The sequence below is a fragment of the Neovison vison genome, chromosome 5 (assembly GCF_020171115.1).
Source record: "Neovison vison isolate M4711 chromosome 5, ASM_NN_V1, whole genome shotgun sequence".
NCBI lineage: Eukaryota > Metazoa > Chordata > Mammalia > Carnivora > Mustelidae > Neogale > Neogale vison.
The window spans coordinates 86035964-86058953 of record NC_058095.1 but is presented as its reverse complement, the minus strand read 5'-3'; the positions used below and the strand labels follow the sequence as shown (position 1 = coordinate 86058953).

At 40.0% G+C, this 22990-nt stretch overlaps 1 protein-coding gene across 4 annotated transcripts in view; it reads left to right on the top strand.

Moving 5' to 3' along the window:
• The window catches only part of SACS (sacsin molecular chaperone), a 95976-nt gene that overhangs the window by 40884 nt on the left and 32102 nt on the right, over positions 1-22990 (top strand). For 3 of the 4 annotated variants that reach the window (XM_044249415.1, XM_044249417.1, XM_044249414.1), the window contains exons 3-6: positions 7670-7820; positions 11990-12077; positions 12992-13077; positions 19909-20020. In XM_044249415.1, the coding sequence (XP_044105350.1) occupies positions 7670-7820; positions 11990-12077; positions 12992-13077; positions 19909-20020 (437 nt within the window). Of the gene's footprint in view, positions 1-7492; positions 7554-7669; positions 7821-11989; positions 12078-12991; positions 13078-19908; positions 20021-22990 lie in introns of those variants that run through there. The other variant, XM_044249416.1, reaches the window with a different exon arrangement.

The window sequence follows — 22990 nt, the reverse complement described above, 5'->3', positions numbered from 1 at the left end:
TATTTATTTATTTATTTTTTTAAAGATTTTATTTATTTATTTGACAGAGAGAGATTACAAGTAGACAGAGAGGCAGGCAGAGAGAGAGGAGGAAGCAGGCTCCCTGCTGAGCAGAGAGCCTGATGCGGGACTCGATCCCAGGACCCTGAGATCATGACCTGAGCTGAAGGCAGCGGCTTAACCCACTGAGCCACCCAGGCGCCCCTGTGTATTTATTTATTGTCTGCCTCCCCATTATGGAAGTGTGAGCCTTATAAGAGCTGGATTTATTTTCTTTAACTGCCATAATTCTGGGGTACTCTGGTGTCTGAACTTAAAGTTAATGAGTACATGATTATATATATGTCACATGGTTTTTTTTGTTGTTGTTGTTGATTTACATGCTATTCATATGTTTTTTTCTCTGGGGCTTTGTGAGAACACAGTTTGAATCATTGTGATGGCTAATGTATATCTAAGGTAAGAAAGTGCTAGAATAAAGTGTTTCCTACCTCAGTTTTGACCGTGGTTATTGTATACCAAAGTGTTTGGGGACAGACCCTCCCTCATATGCACAGTTACAAAGAGCCTCAGAACACATTCTGTGATTGAGACCCCTGCTTAGCCAGAGGACAGAGAGGGAAGTTTGGTAGAGGATTTTTTGGAGAGAGATGTTGCCAAGTGCACAGGATTAGAGGGGTTTACCTCCTTTACATTGAGTCTGGTGAACCACACAGGGAACTTGGAACTGGGGTCGAGGCCAATTTAGGCTTGGGGCCCAAGCACTCCGAGGCAGCAGGAGGGAGGTAGCTGTATCGGCACTGGCATTGCCCAAGCTTTCTGGGCAAGGGACATGAGAGAAGTTTCCATAGAACACACCTGAACAAATGGAAGAGATTCAGGTTGGGCCTTCTTCAATAGCATCTGCTTGAGGTAGGGCCAGAGCAGCCAGAAGTGGGAGGTGAAATGGGGACTCCTTAAGGCTGTGGAAGGAGTCATGAGTGATCACTCAGTATAGAAATGCTTTTGCTTCTCTGCTGAGGTCCTCAGTGACAGGACTTTCCAAAGGCTCCCACAAGAGAAATGGTGAGCTTAATCACCTGCCAGATCCACAGGGTTCAAAGCAACCTGGCCAAGGAACAGTCCAGCCTCCTGTCCTTCCTGTGTCCACAGCTTTGGCCTGGGTGCGGTTGCATCACAACGACTATTTGGGGGAACAGGGAGAGAAGAGAGACTGCCCACCTCCCTCTCTTAAAAGACAGGCAGCTTCTGAGTACAGAACTTAGTGTGGGGTTGTGGTGGCAACATCAAGGAGAAACTGACTTTTATTTAATGATTTTGCCTGGAACTTATTCCAGTTAGAGAATTGAAACAGAAACATTATTTTGTAATGTAAAGTGACCCCAGGACTGTCATTATAAAAAAAGTGAGCGAAAAATCATAGAATTTACCAAGATTCCATCCCAAGGCAAAGAAAGATTAGTTGCATGAAATATTTCCCCCTGCTCTCCTTTTAAAAAAAATATGTGTCTTGATATGTCACTAATCAGGCTTTTAAAAACTTCCTAGTTATATTGTTTTCTAATATTTCTGTAGACATTTGAAAAATAAATTTGCCATGGGTATTAGAGCAATGTTGTAGATAGTGTAGGCTGATCCGTCACAAAAAAGCTCTGTTCTCTTGCTAAAACCTTCTGTTAGAGAGGCTTGATTTTCCCTGCTTTTCTTGCAGCTCACGGTGGCCAATGAGAGAGAAGTAGAAGTCTGCTGGGAAAACTCTTGTTTTTCTGCTAAAGAAGGTAGAACTCTTTTCTACCCTCCCCCCACCTTCCTCCTACATTAAGAACAGATGTATTAGAGCTGTACGAGTCATTTTCTGACAAGGAGAGAGAGTCTCAAAACATCACTGGGAAGCAGGTCTAGATATCGTCAAAGAATGGTGAGAAAAACAAACCCTTGTCATTTTGGCTACTGTTCGTCAGGTAATCAGTTACTTACGGTCCAAAGCATTTTGAACAGACCCCAAAACCAAACCAAACCTCGCTGAACGATGTTGGGAGTGAAGATACCATTGACCTAAATGCAGTCATTCATTCAGCTCTCAAACATCTTAGCAACATTTATTGACTATTACTTTGTACTGGGCCCTTGGGGTACAAAGAGGAATGTAAAGGCTCCCATTACAATGAATACAAATGAATAATAGTTAATAAAGATGTGATACGTGCTTTCATACCAACAGTGACTATACAATGTACACAGTAGATAGAATCAGCCCAGAAGACTCAGGGAGAGCTGGGAGAGGAGGTCATTCTTGGATGAGGACCTAGGGATTTATTGGATGGAAAGTGATGGGAAGGGGACTGCAAGCAGGTGAGGACAATGCAGGGTACATGTGGGAACTAGGCAATGTGAAGTGATTGTATTCTGTGAATATTATAGTTTAATATTAATAGTACGGGGGCTCTGGAGTTGGACTACAGATCCTGGCTTTCCTATTGGCCCTCCCACTGTTAACTCTGGAACTATAAGTAATAGGTTTAGTTTCATTTTCTTTATCTGAAAATGAAGGTTTTATGTACTTTGTGGGGTTGTTGGGAAGACCCAATGTGTTAAATCATATAAGGATTTTAGTAGGTGCCTGGCACATTGTAAGTATTCACTAAGGGTTTATTATTATTATACATATTACTATAAACTGGTCATGGAGACAGACAGTGGGGTAGTCTCCGAAGAATCTGAGAAGGTCGACCAGGGCTTGGTTGTGATGGGCCTTCTGAGTCATGCATAATAACTTGAGCTTGATCCTACAGTCACCAGGAAATTCTTGCAGGTTCTGGAGCACAGAGGTCAACAAGGACTAACTAGTTGTCAAATCCTACGGGCAATTTACCTATGTGATGCTGGGCACAGCTGACTCCTTTCTTGAAGATTTTTACTTAATCTCACAGATACCATTTTTTCCCATGGTTTTGTTGCTGTTCTAACTCTTGTCTCCTTCTAAGTCAACCTCTGTCCTGCCACCTGAGGAATTTTTATAGTGTAATTATGGTCACCTGACCAGATTAAAATCTGAAAGTGGCTCCTATGTAACTCCAGATGTAAAATAAAGAAGACTTCATGACCATATTCCTACAGACTGCTGTCAGATAATGCTCCCTGTACTTTTATATGAATCCTACCCTTTGATCCTATCATGTGGAGCTACCTGAAATTCCTCAGCTTTGTTGCCTTTTTTTTTTTTTTTTTTTTGGACTCCATGATATTGTAGGTTCTATTTGCGCTCCATGAGAGACTTTTTTTTTTCCCACTTTTTTGTTTGGCTTATGATTTTTTTACTCAATTCTTAGGATTTCAGTGACCTAAAGGATGCCCACAATATCGTCAGCTTAACAGTCTTGTGCTGACTCATTAAACAAAGGAATAATTTGTCATTCTTTTGTCTTTATATAACTGGTGAACATTCTCCAGAAGGGACTAACTTATTGTTTCCCGCTGATCAAAGACATGCTATTAGGTATATTCCATTTCATAAAATCATGTTTCAGGGGAAATTAACTCTCAGCCTTGAGCTATGCTTCCAAACGGCAGTCCACACGGTGAGAATGAACTAGAATAAAGGAAGCCTTTTACTATTTGAGAATTTTTACATTGGATTGGACTTGTGCTTTGGTTGTTAGCCTGGGTAGAGTTTTCAGTTCCTAAGATGAGTCATTTGAGGGGCTGAGTGAGATTGGATAATTTTTATGATCTAGGAGTGATGGGAAAGCGAAGGCCCAAGCCATATGGTTCTGTCATCCAGGGAAAGGGAAAGAAAAGAGGCACCAGGGCAAATTAAAACAGGACTCCTGAGAACGAATAACATTGTTTTGCGCTTTTATCTAGCTGAGTCCGGCTTGTGCAATAAAAAATTTTATTTTAGGGGCACCTGGGTGGCTCAGTGGGTTAAAGCCTCTGCTTCTGGCTTGGGTCATGATCCCACGGTCCTGGCATCGAGCCCCACATCGGGTTCTCTGCTCAGCAGGGAGCCTGCTTCCTCCTCCTCTCTCTCTGCCTGCCTCTCTGTCTACTTGTGATCTCTGTCTGTCAAACAAATAAATAAAATCTTAAAAAAAAAAAAAGAATCACACACTCCTCTGACTGAACCAATCAGGTACCTTACTTTAAAAAAAAAATTATTTTACTCATCTCTACAACTGATACAGGCTCAAAGGGTGGTCCTATGACTCAGTTTTTTTTGTTTTTGTTTTTGTTTTTTTAAATGGAGTCTGGACTCATTCATTCTAAAACAAGAGTCTGGGGCACCTGGGTGGCACAGTGGGTTAAGCCGCTGCCTTTGGCTCGGGTCGTGATCTCGGGGTCCTGGGATCGAGTCCCACTTTGGGATCTCTGCTCGGCGGGGAGCCTGCTTCCCTCTCTCTCTTTCTGCCTACTTGTGATCTTTCTCTGTCAAATAAAAAAAAAAAATCTAAAACAAGAGACTAAAATTTTGGCTTCTTGCTGTTCTGCATTTTTATAATATGCTCCTACAAAATAAGTTAAGGCTCAGATACACGTTTATTAGAATACATCATTTTTGCAAATTTTTTTCTCATCTTAAATAGTGGTTACAGTTCATGACCAAAGATATTTATTGGTTTGTGCACTTTTGAAAAATTAAAGTACTCTTGTAAATATCAATAGGGTTGAGTAGCCTAAGATATTTCTTCTCAATGGAAAATTAGGCAATTAGAAATATAATTTATAAAGTGGTAAAAATGGTGAAAAACACTATGTACTCATAGCATTATTATAATCATCTAAATGACAATGGATAGAAATGTTGTTTGTATTGAGGTGTTAGAATTATGTGTAATGTTTGAGTTTCTATCTACTTTTCTTATTTTCCAGATATTTTTTCATTCTTTTTTTTCTCCGTTCCTTTTGGCCCCACTTCCTTTAGTTCGTTCATTCCTTCCTTCCTTCCTCAGCTCAATCCTTCCTTTCCTCATGTTTATTGAACGTCTGTTCTATGGTAGAACCTCTTTCAGGATCTGAGAAGCCATCAGCAAGCGGGGAAGACATCAGTTTCAACTCCGCTTTGGCTGCTGGTTGGGGAATGTGTTGGGGAGGAATGAAGTTAGAGGAGGGGCAAGAAGTAGGAGGGGATGGTACTAAATCCAGGTTAAAGATGTGCATGGGCTGCGCCTGGGTGGCTCAGTGGGTTAAGCTGCTGCCTTCGGCTCGGGTCATGATCTCAGGGTCCTGGGATCGAGTCCCGCATCGGGCTCTCTGCTCAGCAGGGAGCTTGCTTCCTCCTCTCTCTCTGCCTGCCTCTCTGCCTACTTGTGATTTCTCTCTGTCAAATAAATAAATAAAATCTTTAAAAAAAAAAAAGATGTGCATGGGCTGTAACAGTTGCTCTGTCCCCCTTTCTTCTCATATAACCTCTTTCTGGATAACTTCATTTTCCTGTTTCACTCAGGTCTTTTCTCAAATGTCAGTTCTTAGAAAGGAGTTCTAGGACCATCTTAGTTCTTTTCCTCTCTTCTCTTGTCCTGTCCCAATTCCCTTGCCCCACTTTGGAATGGTACTTATCCCTAGTTGGCTGACATCATAGGATGAATTTAAATATTATTTGTCTATTTGTTTCCTGTTGTCTTTCTTTCCTAGAATGCAAGTTTGAGATGGGGACTTTGTTTTGTTCATTGTCATTTAGAAATGTGTCCTTCTTGGAAATAAGAGAGGTTTAAGAAATATTATCTGAATGATTAGGCAATTGACTTCTAAATTTATATCCTTATCATCGACATCTCTTTTGAGTTCCAGATTTATTTGTATTTCCTATGCAGACTAACCCTTTAAAGTGTATCCTGAATATATTTCGAACTCCAGATGTTCAAAGGTATTTATGATCAGTCACGTTTTGTAGCCAAATATGCTTCACTTCTTGTGAAAATCTCCCCATTAAGAACATTTCTTTCTCTCAAGTCTTTATCTCTGCTCTACACGTTTGTCTGCCCCCTAGGAGAGAGCATTAAGCAGAGCAGGTAGACCCTGGGGCTTATCAAAGGATAATCCTTATCAAAGGATTTTAGGTGTGGAGAATTTGTCCTGGGTGAGTTGTGCTGTGACACTATAGTGGAGGGGTGAGAGCTCATTCTTTCTACTTGCTGATATTTTAATGCATTTGCATGTATGGTCTTGTCTGACTGAAAAAGTAAATATTTGTCCTTTCGGGTTTTCTGGCCTAACCTTATATTGAATTAGCTATTCTCTAGTTGACTGTGCTTACTTGTTCCAAGTAGGAAAAGAGCTGCATGATTTACAAACTTTCCCTTTTAAATATGGTTATAGAAAGGGATGGAATAGCTGCATGGGTACTCTATTATTACTGATAACGAGTTCTGAGTAACATTTCTTTGTGGAAGAGGAGGAGAGGTGATAATTGAAAAGCAGTAAATAATAAAATTTTTTGCACCAACAATAAAATTTTAATTCTTCTCCGGGTATTTAATCAAGAAGCACCCAAGTTTACTTGTTCAGGACATAGCCTTTGAATTGTCTTAATAGAGGTTGCCCCCCGCCCCGCCTTTTTCCCAGTTTGTCTCATCTATACCTATGAGAAATAAGCCTGAGGAAAAGACTGATATTTTCTGAAGCTTCATTCAGCTACCTACACTTTCAAAGGTGACTCTTGGGTGACTCCATCAACTTTGAAGACTGGTTTCAGATTTCAAGGAGGTTGCAGGTTGATGGGAAAACACAGGCTACCAACAGTAAAAGATAATGTTGCCAAAATAAGCTACATCTATTTTAACATGTCACAGGGTATGTTCATGTTCATAATGTTCATGTTCATAATCACATATTACTGTCTTATTGGCACTCCTTCCTCTAGCAAACTGAACCACGGATCCTACTTTTGTGCCTTAGAAACAAACGGGAAACCGTGAAAGACAGTTGTGTTTTGCAATCACCACGTTTCCCGCTGTGCCTAAGAGGCCACCATAAATCTTACTTGGAGATGCTTCCAGAGATTAAAAGTCTTTAGAGGCGAAGGAGACGTAGGCCCTAGGAGTGTCTAGTTCTGCATTTCTCGGTACTATTGAACTCCACCAGGGAAAATACACGTCTTCCTTCAAAGTGTGTTCTGCATACACAACTAAGCGTTTCAGGTCCTCCCCGCCTCGGCGTGTTTGCAGACGCTCGCGCCGCGGGCGGGGCGGGCGGGGCGGGGCCTTTTGGGCGGGGCGGGACTTGCAGGCGCACGCCGCTAACGGTCCAGGAGGGCGGGCGCGTGCCCGCAGACGGCGCCTCCAGGGGCCCGGGCTACCGGGAGCGCGCCGCCGCTGCAGGCCCTCGCCCCGCCCCTAAGGCCCCGGCTTCCTCTAGCCTTTCTAGCTTCGCTCTTGCGGTCGCTCCCGGGGCTGCGGCTGAGCCCGGCCGGGGCGGCGCCCGCCTGCGCCATGAGGATCCCGCGCTCGGGGCCCGCGCCGGGCCTCTCGGTTCGGCGGCGGCGGCCGTGAGTAGGCGCGGCGCGCTCGGGCGGACGCGGGCTCGAGCTCGGCGAGGACGCTCGCGATGGGGGACAGGTAACCCTGCCCGGGGCCGGGCTGAGTCCAGGGCCGCGAGGCTCCCCGCCACTGGGACTCCGGGCGGGAGGGTCCCCACGTGGCCCCCACTGAAGGTCCTTTTGCCTTTTGCACAGGTGGCTCCGGGTGACCGTCCTCCCCGGCTGCGTGGGCTGTAGGACCGTGGCCGTTCAGGCGTCCTGGACCGTGCGCGACATCAAGGAGCGCATCTTGGCCGAGACGGGCTTCCCGGTGTCGGAGCAGCGGCTGTGGCTCGGCGGCAGGGAGGTACGGCCCGCCGGGTCCCTCTCCTTAGTAGGACGACGGGCCCGCCTCTGTGCTCGGGGTTGTAGCGCATCCACTGACTGTTTATCAGTAGGCTCGGGGGGAGGGAAACTGAACGGATTTTATTCTTGGGTCGTGGAAGGCAGATGCTCAGTTAATGGTTACCCTGGAAATAATACTTTGTAAATAACATGCACAAAATCACACGGGCATTTTCTCATCATTAGTTGTAATTTTAATTGATTTACCATGTCACCATTTGTGTCACCCTGCCCCCTGCCCGTCTTTTTATCTGAATCTTCACTTCCTGAAATCACGATAGTTTTTCGATGGGCATTATAGTCAGAGGGTTTTAACCATTACTCACGTTTTTCTTAGTTGTGTTGTACATTTACCTGGAATAATTTTCACCTTTAATGTCTTAGAGGTTTCCCCTCAGTTTTGAATCATAGAAACTTAGGGCTAAAAGGATCTTCAGACTTTATTATGGTAGCTGTAAGTTTGAGGAATACATTCTCATTAAAACTTCTGAACTGCAAATGAGTGAGATAAAAACTTTGGAAGATTGCAATATTTCATATTGTTATATATATCCTTTAAGGTTAGTGAAAAAGCTAAGTTTTCTCAAAGGAGGAGTTAAATGGAAACATTTTACTGAAAATTAACTTGTTCTTTGATCCCCAAAATTTCTTCACTTTTTATATGATAAAAGATCATTTTCAGGATTTAAGAGATAAAAATGTTAACAGACATGTAAGGAACACTGAGCCATACAGAATGACATTTCAAGCATTGGGTTTGTACCCAATACAAACATTGGTGAAGTATTTGATAACCTATGATTTTTAATTCCTCATTGTAATCTTGACCTTCTGTGTATCTGTGTCCATGCCATGGTTTGACCACTTAGACACAGATTTCCAGTTAAACTGCTCTGATGTTCCTCCACAGCTCAGCCCTCCTCACCAGCTCCTCAAGGTGTTTGGTGGCCTGCAGACAGTGACTTGACAACTTTGGACAGAATTGAGGAGAAAAGCTTATCATTCTTACCTCTTTTTCTGGGTCCATCTCTGTCTCAGCCTTCCTATGTGTACTCTTCTGGTTCTGTACCCCCTTCTTTGGTTACTCCTCAGGGTCTGCTTTGTCATCTTGTCCCTTACATGTGGTCCTCCCAGGAGGTTCACTTGTGGCTCAGTCTTGCCATTAGAAGTGTTTTTGGAGGTGTCTGTGCACAATATTGATAATGGATGGTGAATGTGGCTGTGGGGCATAGAATATTTTGGACTGAGTGGGTGGGTAGGTGGGGGTCTGTTGTCCTGAGCTGGGGAGGTTCTAGACTATGACTGACTGTAGAGGTGAAACTGGAAGGAAAGGGTATACAGGAGACTTTGTAAAAGTGTGATTATGGCTGTTTGGTACCAAATGGCTGTGCATGTGTGTATGCTTGTGTGTATGTGTGCAGTGTAATGAGGTATATGTAGAATAAGACAGAAGGTCTTGCCAAGGATGTTTATAAGCCTTGATTGAGTCAGACCCAGAAATAATGGAATTCTAAATATGCAGGGCAGGCAGGAAACAAAAGCTGTTGAGGAGGACTCCTTGTCACTTACTGGTTTTGGTTGGTACTGGATGTAGTAAGCAGTAGACAGTCCTTTGTCTTTCTGGGTCATCTGCCATCCTCTTTCTCCTTCGCTCTCATTTGTTTCCCTGGACTAGAAGTGAAATTTTTAAGTTCTTCACGTTACCTCCTGTCTCATGAAGAGACTGAAGCTATTCATTATAGCTGCGTATCTTCCTGATCCTTTTTCCTCATGTACCAAATGTGGTCGAGCCTCAAATCAAGAGGTGGGAATTACCTCTTAATTGATCAAAATTGTCCTTTTTGTCAACCCTCGAATTTTAGAACCTTCTTGTGCCTTGACCACTGAACAAAGGAAGAAGTGTCGGGAGAGCCAGTTGTAACTAATATTGTATTGTTTGCATAGTAATTTGGAAAGAGTTATTGTTCCATAGTAAATGAAAATGAGCATCTCTGCTCTGAGGTTTTTGAGGAAGATTGAGGCTGGCATGAACACAGATCCAGATGTACAAATCATTTTACAATCTCTGTGTTTTAAAATATATTTATAAAGACTGAAATGGGCAACTTTTAAGATTTAATTGCCTCTGGAGATAAATAGGACCAGTGTTATTTTGCTCGGTTGGAGTGATTTTGGGTCTAGGAAGGGGAGCAGCCCAAGCAAACTCCCTTAATCTTGGCAGGCTCAGGAGGAGAAAGCTGATAGCACTACTGGGGTCACTTATCTTTGTCACTTGATTTCTCTTCGGGAGAATCACGTCCCTGTAGATAGGTCACTGATTACAGTCCACCAAAAGAATTCACAATCAGATGTGCATAGCGGGTTACATATGTTTTTACTAACATGATTCAATTCTGTGTCTTCTTCCTTTTCAAGTGTCCTTTAAGATCTGCAAACTTCTTCCCGCAATAAAAGTTTTCTTCCTGCCTGCCTTTCTTCCTTCAGATGTACCTTGGCTATTACTAAATTGAACCAGTAATCTTGGCTTATGCTTGGCTCTCTTTTGGTAATCAGTTGATTAACTAACAATAGAATGAACAACCAAGATGACATCATCCAACTGGAAAGGGAGAACACTGTTGACAGTTTATATTTACCTCTGTGTTTCTCCTCCCCAGCCTGTGTGCCTGTCTTTTTTCCCTTACCCCTTCGTGTTTCTTACTTTGTTGCCTGTTTTTGTAGTTTTTTAAATAGTTTTATCATGAGTGTGTATGTATGTGTTTATATAAGGTACACCTGTGTACATACATGTCTATATATGTGTATATCTGTAACCTAAATAACCTGAATGATAAACTATTTACTTTTATTGTTTATGAGCTTTATAAGAAGCTTGTTATTCCATATGTAGTAACCCGGAATTAGCTTTTTTTGCTCGATATTATGTTACAAATATTCACCCAGAGTTACGTGCAGTTTAGTTAATCCAGTTTTCTTTTGCTATATGATATGCCACTGTATCAATATATAACAGAATTGGGTTGTTTCTAAAACTTTTGTGGTTAACAACACAAATTAACTACTATTCTTATCCATATGTCCTGTGCAGGGAGTTTTTTCTTTACGATTCAGTGGGAATATGTATATGAAAGTGCTTTATGAGCTGGAAACTGTCACAGTATACTCAGATTTGTATTTTAGAAATGAGGACTAGAATGATGATACATAGAAAGTAAGGAGGCCAGAGTAGAGATTATTATAAAAATCCAGAAATATAAGGAGTCTGAGCAATTGGAAATGGGAAAAGAACAAGTTAGTTCTGAGAGAAATGGGGGATGGACTTGCTGGAAACTGGAGGGTAATTGGTTGGACTGGAGGTAATTGGTGGTTTGCAGAGAGAACTTCTCCCCATGGTTCCCTCTAAAGTGAACAGGTAGAAGGTGCCACTGTTAATTGAAATACAAAGTAAAAGATGAGGGTTAAGGGTTTGGAAGGAAATCCAGTGAGGTCACTTGACAGGTCGAGCTTTAGGAACCTTGAAGGATATCAGGGTGGGTTGGGTGGTAGATAATTGGAAATACTGAATTTTTGATATGGTAAATGATGTCATTCACACCCTGTTGAGTGTAAGTTACAAAGTTTGATTATTCTGGTGGGCTTTTGAGTAATGTTTTGCAGACCATTGACCTGTAAGAGGTCATTCCATAGTAGTACTTGAGTGGACCTCTGGGGAGAAGGTTGATCTGGCTTTGGCTTCTGAGTGGTACATTTTGGAAATGCAAAGAGAATGATTTTGTTTATTTTAATGATCCTGATTCATCATAAAACAATTGAGTTATTTTATTTATTTATTTATTTTTTCAGAAAGAGCAATAGCTTTTGAGTTATTTTAAAGCTGATCTTTATAATTATTTAAGGAAAAATCCTTTAGGTTTAAGTTAAAATCCTTTAGGTTAAGAAAAGTCCTTAAGTTAAATAAAATTTTTGACTAAATTTCTGTTTTTTGAAATATTCACTTCCTCAGAGCAACTTATTTCCTGATAAGAATGGTTCCCAAGCATTATTTCTTAAGTGAAAAAAAATCGAGATAGTTCGAATGTACAGTTTTAGGAACAATACTGCTTTTCATACATTTTCTTTTCTTTTTTTTAGTTAACTGACTGGATCAAGATCGGAGATCTGACTTTCAAAAACTGTCATCTTTTCGTAAACCTTCAATCAAAAGGCTTGAAAGGGGGAGGTATTACATTGACTTTCCCAGGAGCATATGCCATTTTTAGTTGCATAAAGATTATATTGTGAAACTATATTCCATGGAATGGGTTGAGGGGGTATCCAGGCCAGAGGAAAGCAAGGGCAAATGGAGCTGGTGAATTATAAGAGTGAGTAGGGTATTAGGCTCTGTGGAGCAGAGTCCTACTGGGGCTTGGTCCTGGTGGGCACTCTGCCGAAATGATGTTGATAAATTTGTAGTGATGATTTCATTGTTTTAAGCCAGAGTTCTTTTTAAATAATTTACAGGTTTTTTTTTTTTTTTCCTGTGCATCTGGAAGTTAACTTTTCTTTTCCCATCCTTTCTATACTTGCCTGTAACCACCTCTAAGAAGGCAAAGGGGTCAGTTAGTTCTAAGAATCTCTTTGTTAGGAAATGCCTAAGGCTATTTGAATGGACCAGTACTGGGACATTGACTATGCCAATCTCAGAATAATCAGAACATCATTTGAGTTTGAGAATATTAACAGTGTCATAATAGATATCACTATCTCTGGCTTATTATTTGGTGGCAAAGTACCCACAAAATGATGCCGTTTATTTCATTTGTTTTGGAAACTGGCAACAATTCCTGCCCTCACCCCTCTTGCTTTTTATTTTTTTGAATTAATTATCTTCTGTGATATGTAGTCTGTTTTTGAACGTTTTTTAAAACCTGAATTTTGTAGTTCAAGAAGTCTTGAGATTCAGTAAATTGAGTCTGCTTTGCTTTCTGCTGAATCTAATTTAGTCAGGTAGATTTTCCTACCTGAGTGCTGGCATAAAATGTATAAAGTCATAACTTATATAATTTTACCATGTCTTGGAATCAAATAACCCATTGGTAACACTTATGGGATTTTTCTTTCTAAATCAGTTTTTAAATGTGTTCTCTGTTTTAGGTCGATTTGGTCAGACAACACCACCACTTGTTGACTTTCTCAAGGACATTTTAAGAAGGTATCCAGAAGGAGGACAGATTCTTAAGGTAGGGCGTTTGTTGTGTACATGTGTAAATTTACTTTGATAAAAATGAGAGACTGAGGACTCCAAGAAACAAAACTGAGGGTTTTAGAGGGGAGAGGAGTAGGGGATTGGGTTGGCCCAGAGGACACATACTGTGTGGATGTTATACGTAAACCATGAATCATGGAGCACTACATCAAAAACTAATGACATACTGTATGGTGACTAACATAACATAATTAAAAAATAATAATAAAAAATTTTAAAAATATGAGATGGAGTAAAATGAGTTGGAAATCCTCGTAGCATTTAACTTTTAAATGGAGTAAAATGAGTTGGAAATCCTCGTAGCATTTAACTTTTAAAAAGATTTTGTCTAGGGGCGCCTGGGTGGCTCAGTGGGTTAAGCCGCTGCCTTCGCTCAGGTCATGATCAGTTCCGCATTGGGCTCTCTGCTCAGCAGGGAGCCTGCTTCCTCATCTCTCTCTCTCTGCCTGCCTCTCTGCCTACTTGTGATCTCTCTCTGTCAAATAAATAAATAAAATCTTAAAAAAAAAAAAAAAAGATTTTGTCTAGATCTGAATAGCAGTATTTATTTCCCTCTGTGCCTGCAGTGCATATGCTGGATGGGATGGGTTGAAAATGGGGCTATTGTAAATACATGAGGTTTCAGAGGCAGAGGAACCCACTAAGTTGTTTTGTGCTGTGATCAAGCACAGTGTTGCTCTAGGAACACTCTTTCTGTTGTTTTATGTCAGTATATAATGTAATCTTGTAAATGTTATGTGAAACATCTTGCAGATGTTTATGAACCCACCGGTTGACCAGAGGAATGAAATAATGCAAAACCCACATTCAGGGGCCGTGAACACATTTGACCCCTGGACTGAGAGGTTTGCCTTTTAGGAGAATTTATTTCGTAGTATAATGATTTTAGTTATTTGTTTCTATTTACAGTATATTCTTTTAGTTTGAATATACTCATTGAAAACCAAAAGAACCCAGAAACCTGAACAACCACACACATACACAACAAAAAACAATAGTAGAAGATACAGCAAAAATTTGATTTTGTGTTTAGCCTAATCAGGAAACTCCCTAATTAATTGTAAGAAGAGATTAACTGTCAATGCATTTTCTTTTCTTCTCATTAATTTATTCAGTGTTTATTGCCTTTAACATCTTGGCCCTCATTATATTTTCTAGTTTGGGTGCTAAGTTTTTAAAGATTTTATTTTATTTTTTATTTATTTGAGAGAGAGAGACAGTGAGAGAGAGAATGAGCGAGGAGAAGGTCAGAGAGCGAAGCAGACTCCCCATGGAGCTGGGAGCCTGATGTGGGACTCGATCCCGGGACTCCAGGATCACGCCCTGAGCCGGAGGCAGTCGTCCAACCAACTGCGCCACCCAGGCGTCCCTGGGTGCTAAGTTTTTAGAGAGTAAGGATTAGGTGTATTTAGTTGAATTTAGTCATACTCAGGCGCCGATTAGGGGGATTGCTCCATCATTAGTGATTTTATTTTATTTTTTAATCTTTTACTTTGTTTTTATTATTTATTTATTTATTTATTGGCTTCGGGAGTAGAATTTACTGATTCATCCCTTACATGTAACATCCAGTGCTCATCATAACAAGTGCTTGCACTTCCTAATACCCACCACCCATTTAGCCCATCCCCCGATCCGCTTCCCTCTATCCGCCTTGTTTGTTCTCTGTCATGAGGGGTCTTTTATGGTTTGTTTCCTTTTTTTCCCTTCCAACACATTCATCTGTTTTGTTTCCTAAATTCTACATATGAGTGAAGTCATACGGTATTTGGTTTTCTTTGCCCAACTTCTTTTGCTTAGCATAAAACTTTCTAGCTCCATGCATGTTGTTGCAAATGGCAAGATTTCATTCTTTTTGATGGCTGTCTAATATTCCATTGTATGTATATACCACATCTTCTTTATCCATTCATTAGTCAGTGGACACTCGTACTTTTTCCATAGCTTGGCTCTTGTTAATAATGCTGCTATAAACATTGCAGTGCTTGTATCCCTTCAAATCTGTATTTTTGGATACTTTGGGTAAATACCTAGTAGTGTTATTGCTAGATAGTAGGGTAGCCCTATTTTTAATTTCTTAAGGAACCCCCATACTGTTTTCCAGACTGGCTGCACCAATTTGCATTCCCACCAACAGGGTTCCCCTTTCTCATCCTTACCAACATCTGTTGTTTCCTCTGTTGTTAATTTTAGCCATTCTGACTGGTGTGAGATGGTGTATCTTTGTGGTTTTGATTTGTATTTCTGTGATGATGAGTGATGTGGAGCATGTTTTCCTGTGTCTGTTAGCCATCTGGATGTCTTCTTGGGAAAGTGTCTATTCATGCCTTCTGTGCATTTCTTAAGTGGATTATTTGTTTTTTGGGTGTTGAGTTTGATAAGTTCTTTATAGATTTTGGGTACTAAACCTTTATTGTATGTCATTTGCAAATATCTTCTCCCATTCCATAGGCTGCCTTTTCGTTTTGCTGATTGTTTCCTTTGCTGTGCAGCTTTTTATTTTGGTCAAGTCCCAGTAGTTCATTTTTGCTATTGTTTCCCTTTCCTTTGGCAACATGTCTAGTAAGAAGTTGCTACCGCTAAGATCAAAGAGGTTACTGCCTATGTTCTCTGCTAGGGTTCTGATGGTTTCCTCTCACTTTTAGGTCTTTCATCCATTTTGAATTTATTTTGGGGTATGGTGTAAGAAAGTGTTCCAGCTTCATTCTTTTGCATGCTGCTGGCCAGTTTTCCCAATACTATTTGTTGAAGTGATTGTCTTTTTTCCATTGGATATTCTTTCCTGTTTTGTCAAAGATTAGTTGGCAATATAGCTGTGGGTCCGTTTCCGTGTTTTCTGTTCTGTTCCATTGATCACTGTGTCTGTTCTTGTGCCAGTACCATACTCTCTTGATGACTCCAGCTTTGTAATACAGCTTGAAGTTCGGAATTGTGATGCTTCCAGCTTTGGTTTTCTTTTTCTAACATTACTTTGGCTATTTGGGATCTTGTCTGGTTCCATACAAATTTTGGAATTGTTTATTTTAGGTCTGTGAAAAATGATGATGGTGGGGTACCTGGGTGGCTAGTCAGTTGAGCATCCGACTCTCGGTTTCAGCTCAAGACATCTCAGTTTTGTGAGATCAAGCCCAGTGTTGGGCTCTGAGCTCAATGGGGAGTCTGCCTGTGTTTCTGTCCCTCTTCCTACTTATGTGAGCACACACTCTCTCTAAAATAAATAAACCTTAAAAAAAAGTGCTGGTGATATTTTGTTAGGGGTTGCATTAAATGTGTAGATTGCTTTGGGTGGTATTGACATTTTAACAGTGTTTTTCCACCCCACAAGCATGGAATTTTTTTCCCATTTCTGTGTGTTCTCATAAGTTTCATTCCTAAGCGTTCTGCAGTTTTCAGAGTATGGATCTTTTACCTCTTTGTTTAGATTTACTCCTACGTATCATGGTTTTTGGTGCAATTATATGTATAATTGATTCCTTGATTTCTTTTTCTGCTGCTTCATTATTGGTGTCTAGAAATGCAAGCGACTTCCTTACATTGATTTTACAACCTGTGTCTTTGCTGAGTCATGTATTCTAGCAATTTTTTGGTGGAGTCTTTTAGGTTTTCTATATAGTATATCATGCTGATTGTAAATAGTGAAAGCTTGACTTCTTCCTTGCCAGTTTGGATGCCTTTTATTTCTTTGTGTTGTCTGATTGCTGAGGCTGAGACTTCCAGTACTATATTAAACAGTAATGGTGAGAGGGGCCATCCCTGTCTTGTTCCTGACCATAGGGGAAAAGCTCTGTTTTTCCCCCAAAGAATGATATTAGCTGTGGATCTTTCATGTATGACCTTTATGATATTGAGGTATATTCCATCTATCCCTACTTTGTTGAGGGTTTTTATCAAGAATGGGTATTGTATTTTGTCAAATGCTTTTTCTGCATCAATTGAGAGTACCATATGGTTCTTATCCTTTCTTTTATTAATGTGATATATCACGTGGTTTCATTTGCAGATATTGAACCATCCTGCTGTCCAGGAAGAGATCCCACTTGATTATGATGAATAATTATTTTAAATGTACTGTTGGATCTTATTAGCTAGTATCTTCTTGAGAATTTTTGCATCTGTGTTCATCAGGGACATTAGCCTGTAATTCTTTTTTTTTTTTTAATGGGGTCTTCGTCTGATTTAATCAAAGTAATGCTGACCTCAGAGTTTGGAAGTTTTCCTTCCATTTCTATTTTTTGGAACAGTTTGGAAATAATAGGGGTGCCTGGGTGCTCAGTGAGTTAAAGCCTGTGCCTTCGGCTCGGGTCATGATCCCAGGGTTCTGGGATCCAGCCCCATGTTGGGCTCTCTGCTCAGCAGGGAGCCTGCTTCCCTTCCTCTCTCTCTGCCTGCCCCTCTGCCTCATTGTGATCTCTGCCTGTCAAATAAATAAATAAAATCTTAAAAAAGAAAATAATAGATGTTAACTCTTCTTTGAATGTCTGATAGAATTCCCCGGGGAAGCCATCTGGCCCTGGACTTTTGTTTGTTGGGAGATTTTTGATTACTGATTCAGTTTCTTTCCTGGACTGTTCAAATTTTCTGTTTCTTCCAGTTTAGGTTTGGTAGTTTGTATGTGTCTAAGAATATGTCTATTTCTTCTAGATTGCTGAGTTTGTTGGCATATACTTTTTCGTAATATTTTGATAGTTTGTATTTCTGTGATGTGGGTTCTGATCTCTCCTCTTTCATTTGTGGCTTTACTTATTTGGGTCCTTTTTTTTCTTTTTGCTAAGTTTGGCTAGGGGTTTATTAATTTTTTTAATTCTTTGAAAGAACCAGCTCTTAGTTTTATTGATCTGTTCTGGTTTTTTGTTTGTTTCTTTCTATATCATTTATTCTGTTTTAGTCTTTATTACTTCCCTTCTTCTGCTGACTGTAGGCTTTCTTTGCAGTTCTTTTCTACCTCCTTAAGGTTTAAGGTTAGGTTGTATGAGACTTTCCATGCTTCTTGAGGTAGTCCTATATTGCAATTTACTTCCCTTTTAGGATTACCTTTGCTAAGTATCCCAAAGGTTCTGGACTTTTGTCTTTTTATTTTCATTTGCTTTTGTGTATTTTTTAATTTCTTTTTTAATTTCCTGGTTAACTCATTCATTCTTTAATCTCCATGTATTTGTGGTCTTTCCAAATTTTTTCTTATGGTTGACTTCAAGTTTTATAGCATTGTGGTCTGAAAATATGCATGGTATGATCTCAGTCTTTTTCTACTAGTTGTGGCCTGATTTGTGACCCAGTATGTGATCTATTCTGGAAAATGTTCCATGTACACTTGAAGAGAATGTGTGTTCTGCTGCTTTAGGATGAAATGTTTTGAATATAGCTGTTAAGTCCAACTGGTCCAGTGTGTCATTCAAAGACATTGTTTCCTTATTGATTTTCTGCTTAGATGATCTGTTTATTGATGTCAGTGGGGTGTTAAAGTCCCCTTACTGTTATTGTATTATTATCAGTGATTTCCTTTATGTTTGTTATTAAATGATTTATATGTTTGGGTGCTCCCCAAGTTGAGGGCATAAATATTTAGTTGTTGATTTTCTTGATGCATAGACCCCTTAATTACGATATAATGCCCTTCTTCATTTCTCATTACAGTCTTTGGTTTAAAATCTCTTTTTTCTGATTTAAGTATGTCTTCTTTGGCTTTCTTTTGGCAGCTGTTAGCATGATAGATGCTTCTCCACCCCTTCACTTTCAATCTGTAGGTGTTTTTAGGTATAAAAGGAGCTCTTGTAGTTTTTGCTGTTGGCATTGCCATAGACCAGTATAAGCTCGCCTTACTTCTTGTCTGTCCTCATCGCTCCCTCCCCTCATTCAGGGTGAATAATACAGGATAAATTATTGTGTTTTAAAGACCCATCCATTTAAAATGTAGCCACTTGATTTGGTTTGGTTTAAGTCAGCTTCTCCAGGCAGTTGTCTGTTGACTTTTCCTTACTTTACACAAGGTCCAGAATAAACAGGAGATATGTTGAGTTCAAGTTTGATGATTATGGTGTTGGCTGTAAGAGTTGGCCTCTTAGTTCAGAGTCTGGCCCTCCCTTCAGATGGACCAGAGCCCAGGATGTTTTTGATAGGCATGCCAAAGTGATTGGGGTTGTTGAGACTAAGGATTTTTTTGTGGCTACCTATGGTATAAATCTTTCCTTTCTCCATCGCAGAGGTGTGATCACCCATCCACCAAACAAATAACACTACTGCCTTCTTTGTGAGAAAGGAATGAGTCAGTCCTGACTGTGAAGAAGCTTTCAGCTTCAGTGCAGGGGAAAGACAGTTCATAACCTAACTTCTCAAGCATGCAGAATATTAATAGGTACATACATACATTATTCCTAAGAAAGCATAAGTTTGGTAAAGAGGTGAAAAATGTCTGTATTTGGTAACTACTTTGAGAGGAAGTTACCTGTGCCAGAAACAGAACAATCCTTGCAACTTTCAGAAATGGAATAATTTCTTTTGAATGAAGGCTTTGGGTAGTTTGTAAATAAGAGTTTTAAATAGTCTCAGGATTTGTATTGGGGATGAGGAGATAGCATGTTAAACATCCCATTTTAGGTGTATGATTGGAAAAGGACTCACAAGCTCAACCGTATTCTCAGTGCCCATGACAGTTAACTTGCAGTCATCCCCACTGGATTTAAAGGTGATGGAGTCAATAATGGGTTTCTGTTTCTTAAATGTAATTACTTTTTAAATGTTACAGGTAAATTCAAAGATGGTCAGCTTACTGTATTATTAAATATTATTTTTTGGTATATTTCTTGATTAGGAATTAATTCAGAATGCAGAAGATGCGGGGGCCACAGAAGTTAAATTTTTGTATGATGAAACTCAGTATGGAACGGAGACTCTTTGGTCAAAAGAAATGGCACAATATCAGGGTAAGAATTAATAATTAGGAACATAATATGTGTTAACAGGTAATTTTAGTAATTCACAATACTCTGATGAACAGTGTGCCGCAGGTACTGCACTTCTTGGCATATTCAGTCCCACTTTCCCAGATGTTTTTCTCTGCTTTTGATGGGCAGGAGTCTGCCAAGTCAGTATTTTTAGAGAACAAAGAGTAAAAATCTTGAAATTCAAAGTAACAATGTAAATACATAAGTGTCTTATTCTATTCAGTAAACTTGTGAGTTATATTATTAGCAAGACAGAATGGACACCCTTTCCACATATGTAACAGTTCTCTGGACTTAGAAAGAAGTATTGTTTTCTACTTTTAGGTGTTTTGATGTGGTTTGGGAAGAAGGGTTAGAGGAGACAATGGAATAAGGACAATGAAAGGAAAGTAAGAGAACCATACCAGTCAACTCCTGATACCTCCGTCCTACTTTGTGATAGGCTGTGTACTAAAGAATGTTCATAACTTTTAATGCACCTTAAAAGACAATAGGATGATATGTATGGTATGTACAACTAGATATGATTATATATAATAGTATGACTAAAAACAATGGAAGGTATTGAAAATGAGAACAATTGAGTCAAATTTCCCTGAACAGACTTTTAAAGAGGTGTAAGTCATATATATTTGAAAATATGTTTTATGATTTAGGAGAATATCAACATTAATTGGGTTAAATTCTTTAAACAGTATATATTTAACATTTATTACAGCTGATATATTCGTTTTTTGGTCAGATTTGTGATAGGCAAGTTGTACTTGTTTGACTGAAGACAGTGAGACGTAACGCACCAGAAGGCTGCCATTGTAGCCCTGCCCTGTCCTGCCTTGGTGATGGGGCCGGCCGTCTCTCTACTGTCACCCGGTTTTATGAGAGGAGTACCAGGTTCTCAGATTCCCTGGTTTATCGTGACTGTTGTTGAAAGATAGCAGGTGTGGACAGGAGGCTCTTGTTCAGGTCCTGGTCCTGCATGGGCCCACCACAAATCATGTCTCCACTGGGTACCCGTTTGCCCAATGACCACTCCAGTCCTCATATTTACTCACCATAATGAAGCAGATGGCCTGGCCCTGCTTAATTTCAGCCCACTTGCCTATAAATGGTTATAAGGACAAAATCTGCCTCTAAGTTATTTTTTTCTTTAAGGTTTTATTTATTTATTTATTTGAGAGAGAGCATGAGCAAGCACAGAGGGAGAGGGAGAAGCAGACTCACCACTGAGCAGGGAGCCCAACATGGGGTTCCATTCTAGGACCCTGAGGTCTTGACCTGAGCAGAAGGCAGATGCTTAACCAAGTGAGCCTCCCATGCATCCCTGCCTCTAAGTTATTTTGTGGATTAAATGGCTTCATCTGTGTGAAAATTTTATGTCTGGTGTCACATTGATATTATTATGTGTGTACCATAGAGCCATAAAGGTGACAGTGTGAGGAGATCCTAGAAGTGTTTTGCTTCAAACTCCTACCTAAGGTCTAGGATTTTTTGCTTCTAGCCTTGAGTTCACCTTGTTTAAAAAAAGTATTTGGAACATGATTATTTGACTGAATTTATTTGTAAGTACAGTTAACCCTGGAAGAATGAGCCCCGTGCAGTCAAAAATCTGTGTATAACTTTTGACTCCCCCAAAACTTAACTCCTAACAGCTGAATATTGACCAGAAGCATCTTATCCATAACATAGTCAATTAACACATATTTTGTATGCTATATGTATTATATACTATATGATTCCAAAATAAATAAATTAGAGGGAAAAAAATGTTAAGAAAATCACAACAGAAAGAAAGTACATTTACAGCGGTTATCAAAGAAAATCATGTGTAATCCGTGCAGTTCAAACCTGTGTTGCTCGAGGGTTGGCTGTATACTCAGAGGTAGACTCTTGATTATCAGATGAACTGATTTAAAATAAACTTGGACATATAAAAATAGGGGGAAATGATCTTTGATACCTTCATTTAACAAATATTTGTTAAGGACCCTGCATGCTCTTGGGTATTTGAGAATGTTTTTCTCTTATGTTCAGATGTTGTTGTTGTCTTTAGCTGGTATCATCTTCTTGGATATTAGTTTTGTTTTCCTTTATTGATAGTTAATTTTGCAAATGAGAACTTTTCAGTGCACCTTGTTTTTGTTCTTTTTTATATAATCAGATGACAGAAGTCTCAATTTGTCAAATCAGGTGCATAGAAATGGGGAGTTCTCACCCATTTTCATCCCAGTAAGGATTTCAAGAATGTATTTAATTAAGAGAAACAGTGAAGGAAGTGTGGAGAAGTCTTGGACTCCCAGTACTTCCTGTTAGGTCCATTCATGCTGTGCTGGACACACCTGGGCCTACATTGAGCAGAAGTGCACTGCCTCTCAGTGATGCATGCAGGCCATTGCCTACATGAAAGGAGCTATTTCAGTGATAAAACATATTCAGGGGCACCTGGGTGACTCAGTGGTTTAAGGCTCTGCCTTCAGCTCGGGTCATGATCTCAGGGTCCTGGGATCGAGCCCCACATCGGGCTCTCTGCTCAGCGGGGAGCCTGCTTCCCCCCTCTCTCTCTGCCTGCCTTCTGCCTACCTGTGATCTCTCTCTGTCTATCAAATAAATAGATAAAAATCTTTTAAAAAAAACATATTCACATTTTTCTCTGATGATTAAATAGCTTATGACTCGTTCCCCTAAATCTGTAAATTCCAGGTTTAGTTATAATAAGCAAGTTCTGAAAGCATCTACTAGACTCCTGCTAGCAGATAGTGTTAGTGTGTTTGCCCAGAGATCTGTCCTCCACATGTTTACAAGGAGATTGGGCTGGGTTCTCTCTCTCTCCCTGTAACCTTCCCAAAGGAGAAAGTTGATTGCAGGCCTGCTGCTCACCTTTCCTTCCCAGATAACTATCTCCTGTAGGAGAAAATTCTCCAAAGAAGTTTATTCTTTTGTTATTTCACTCTC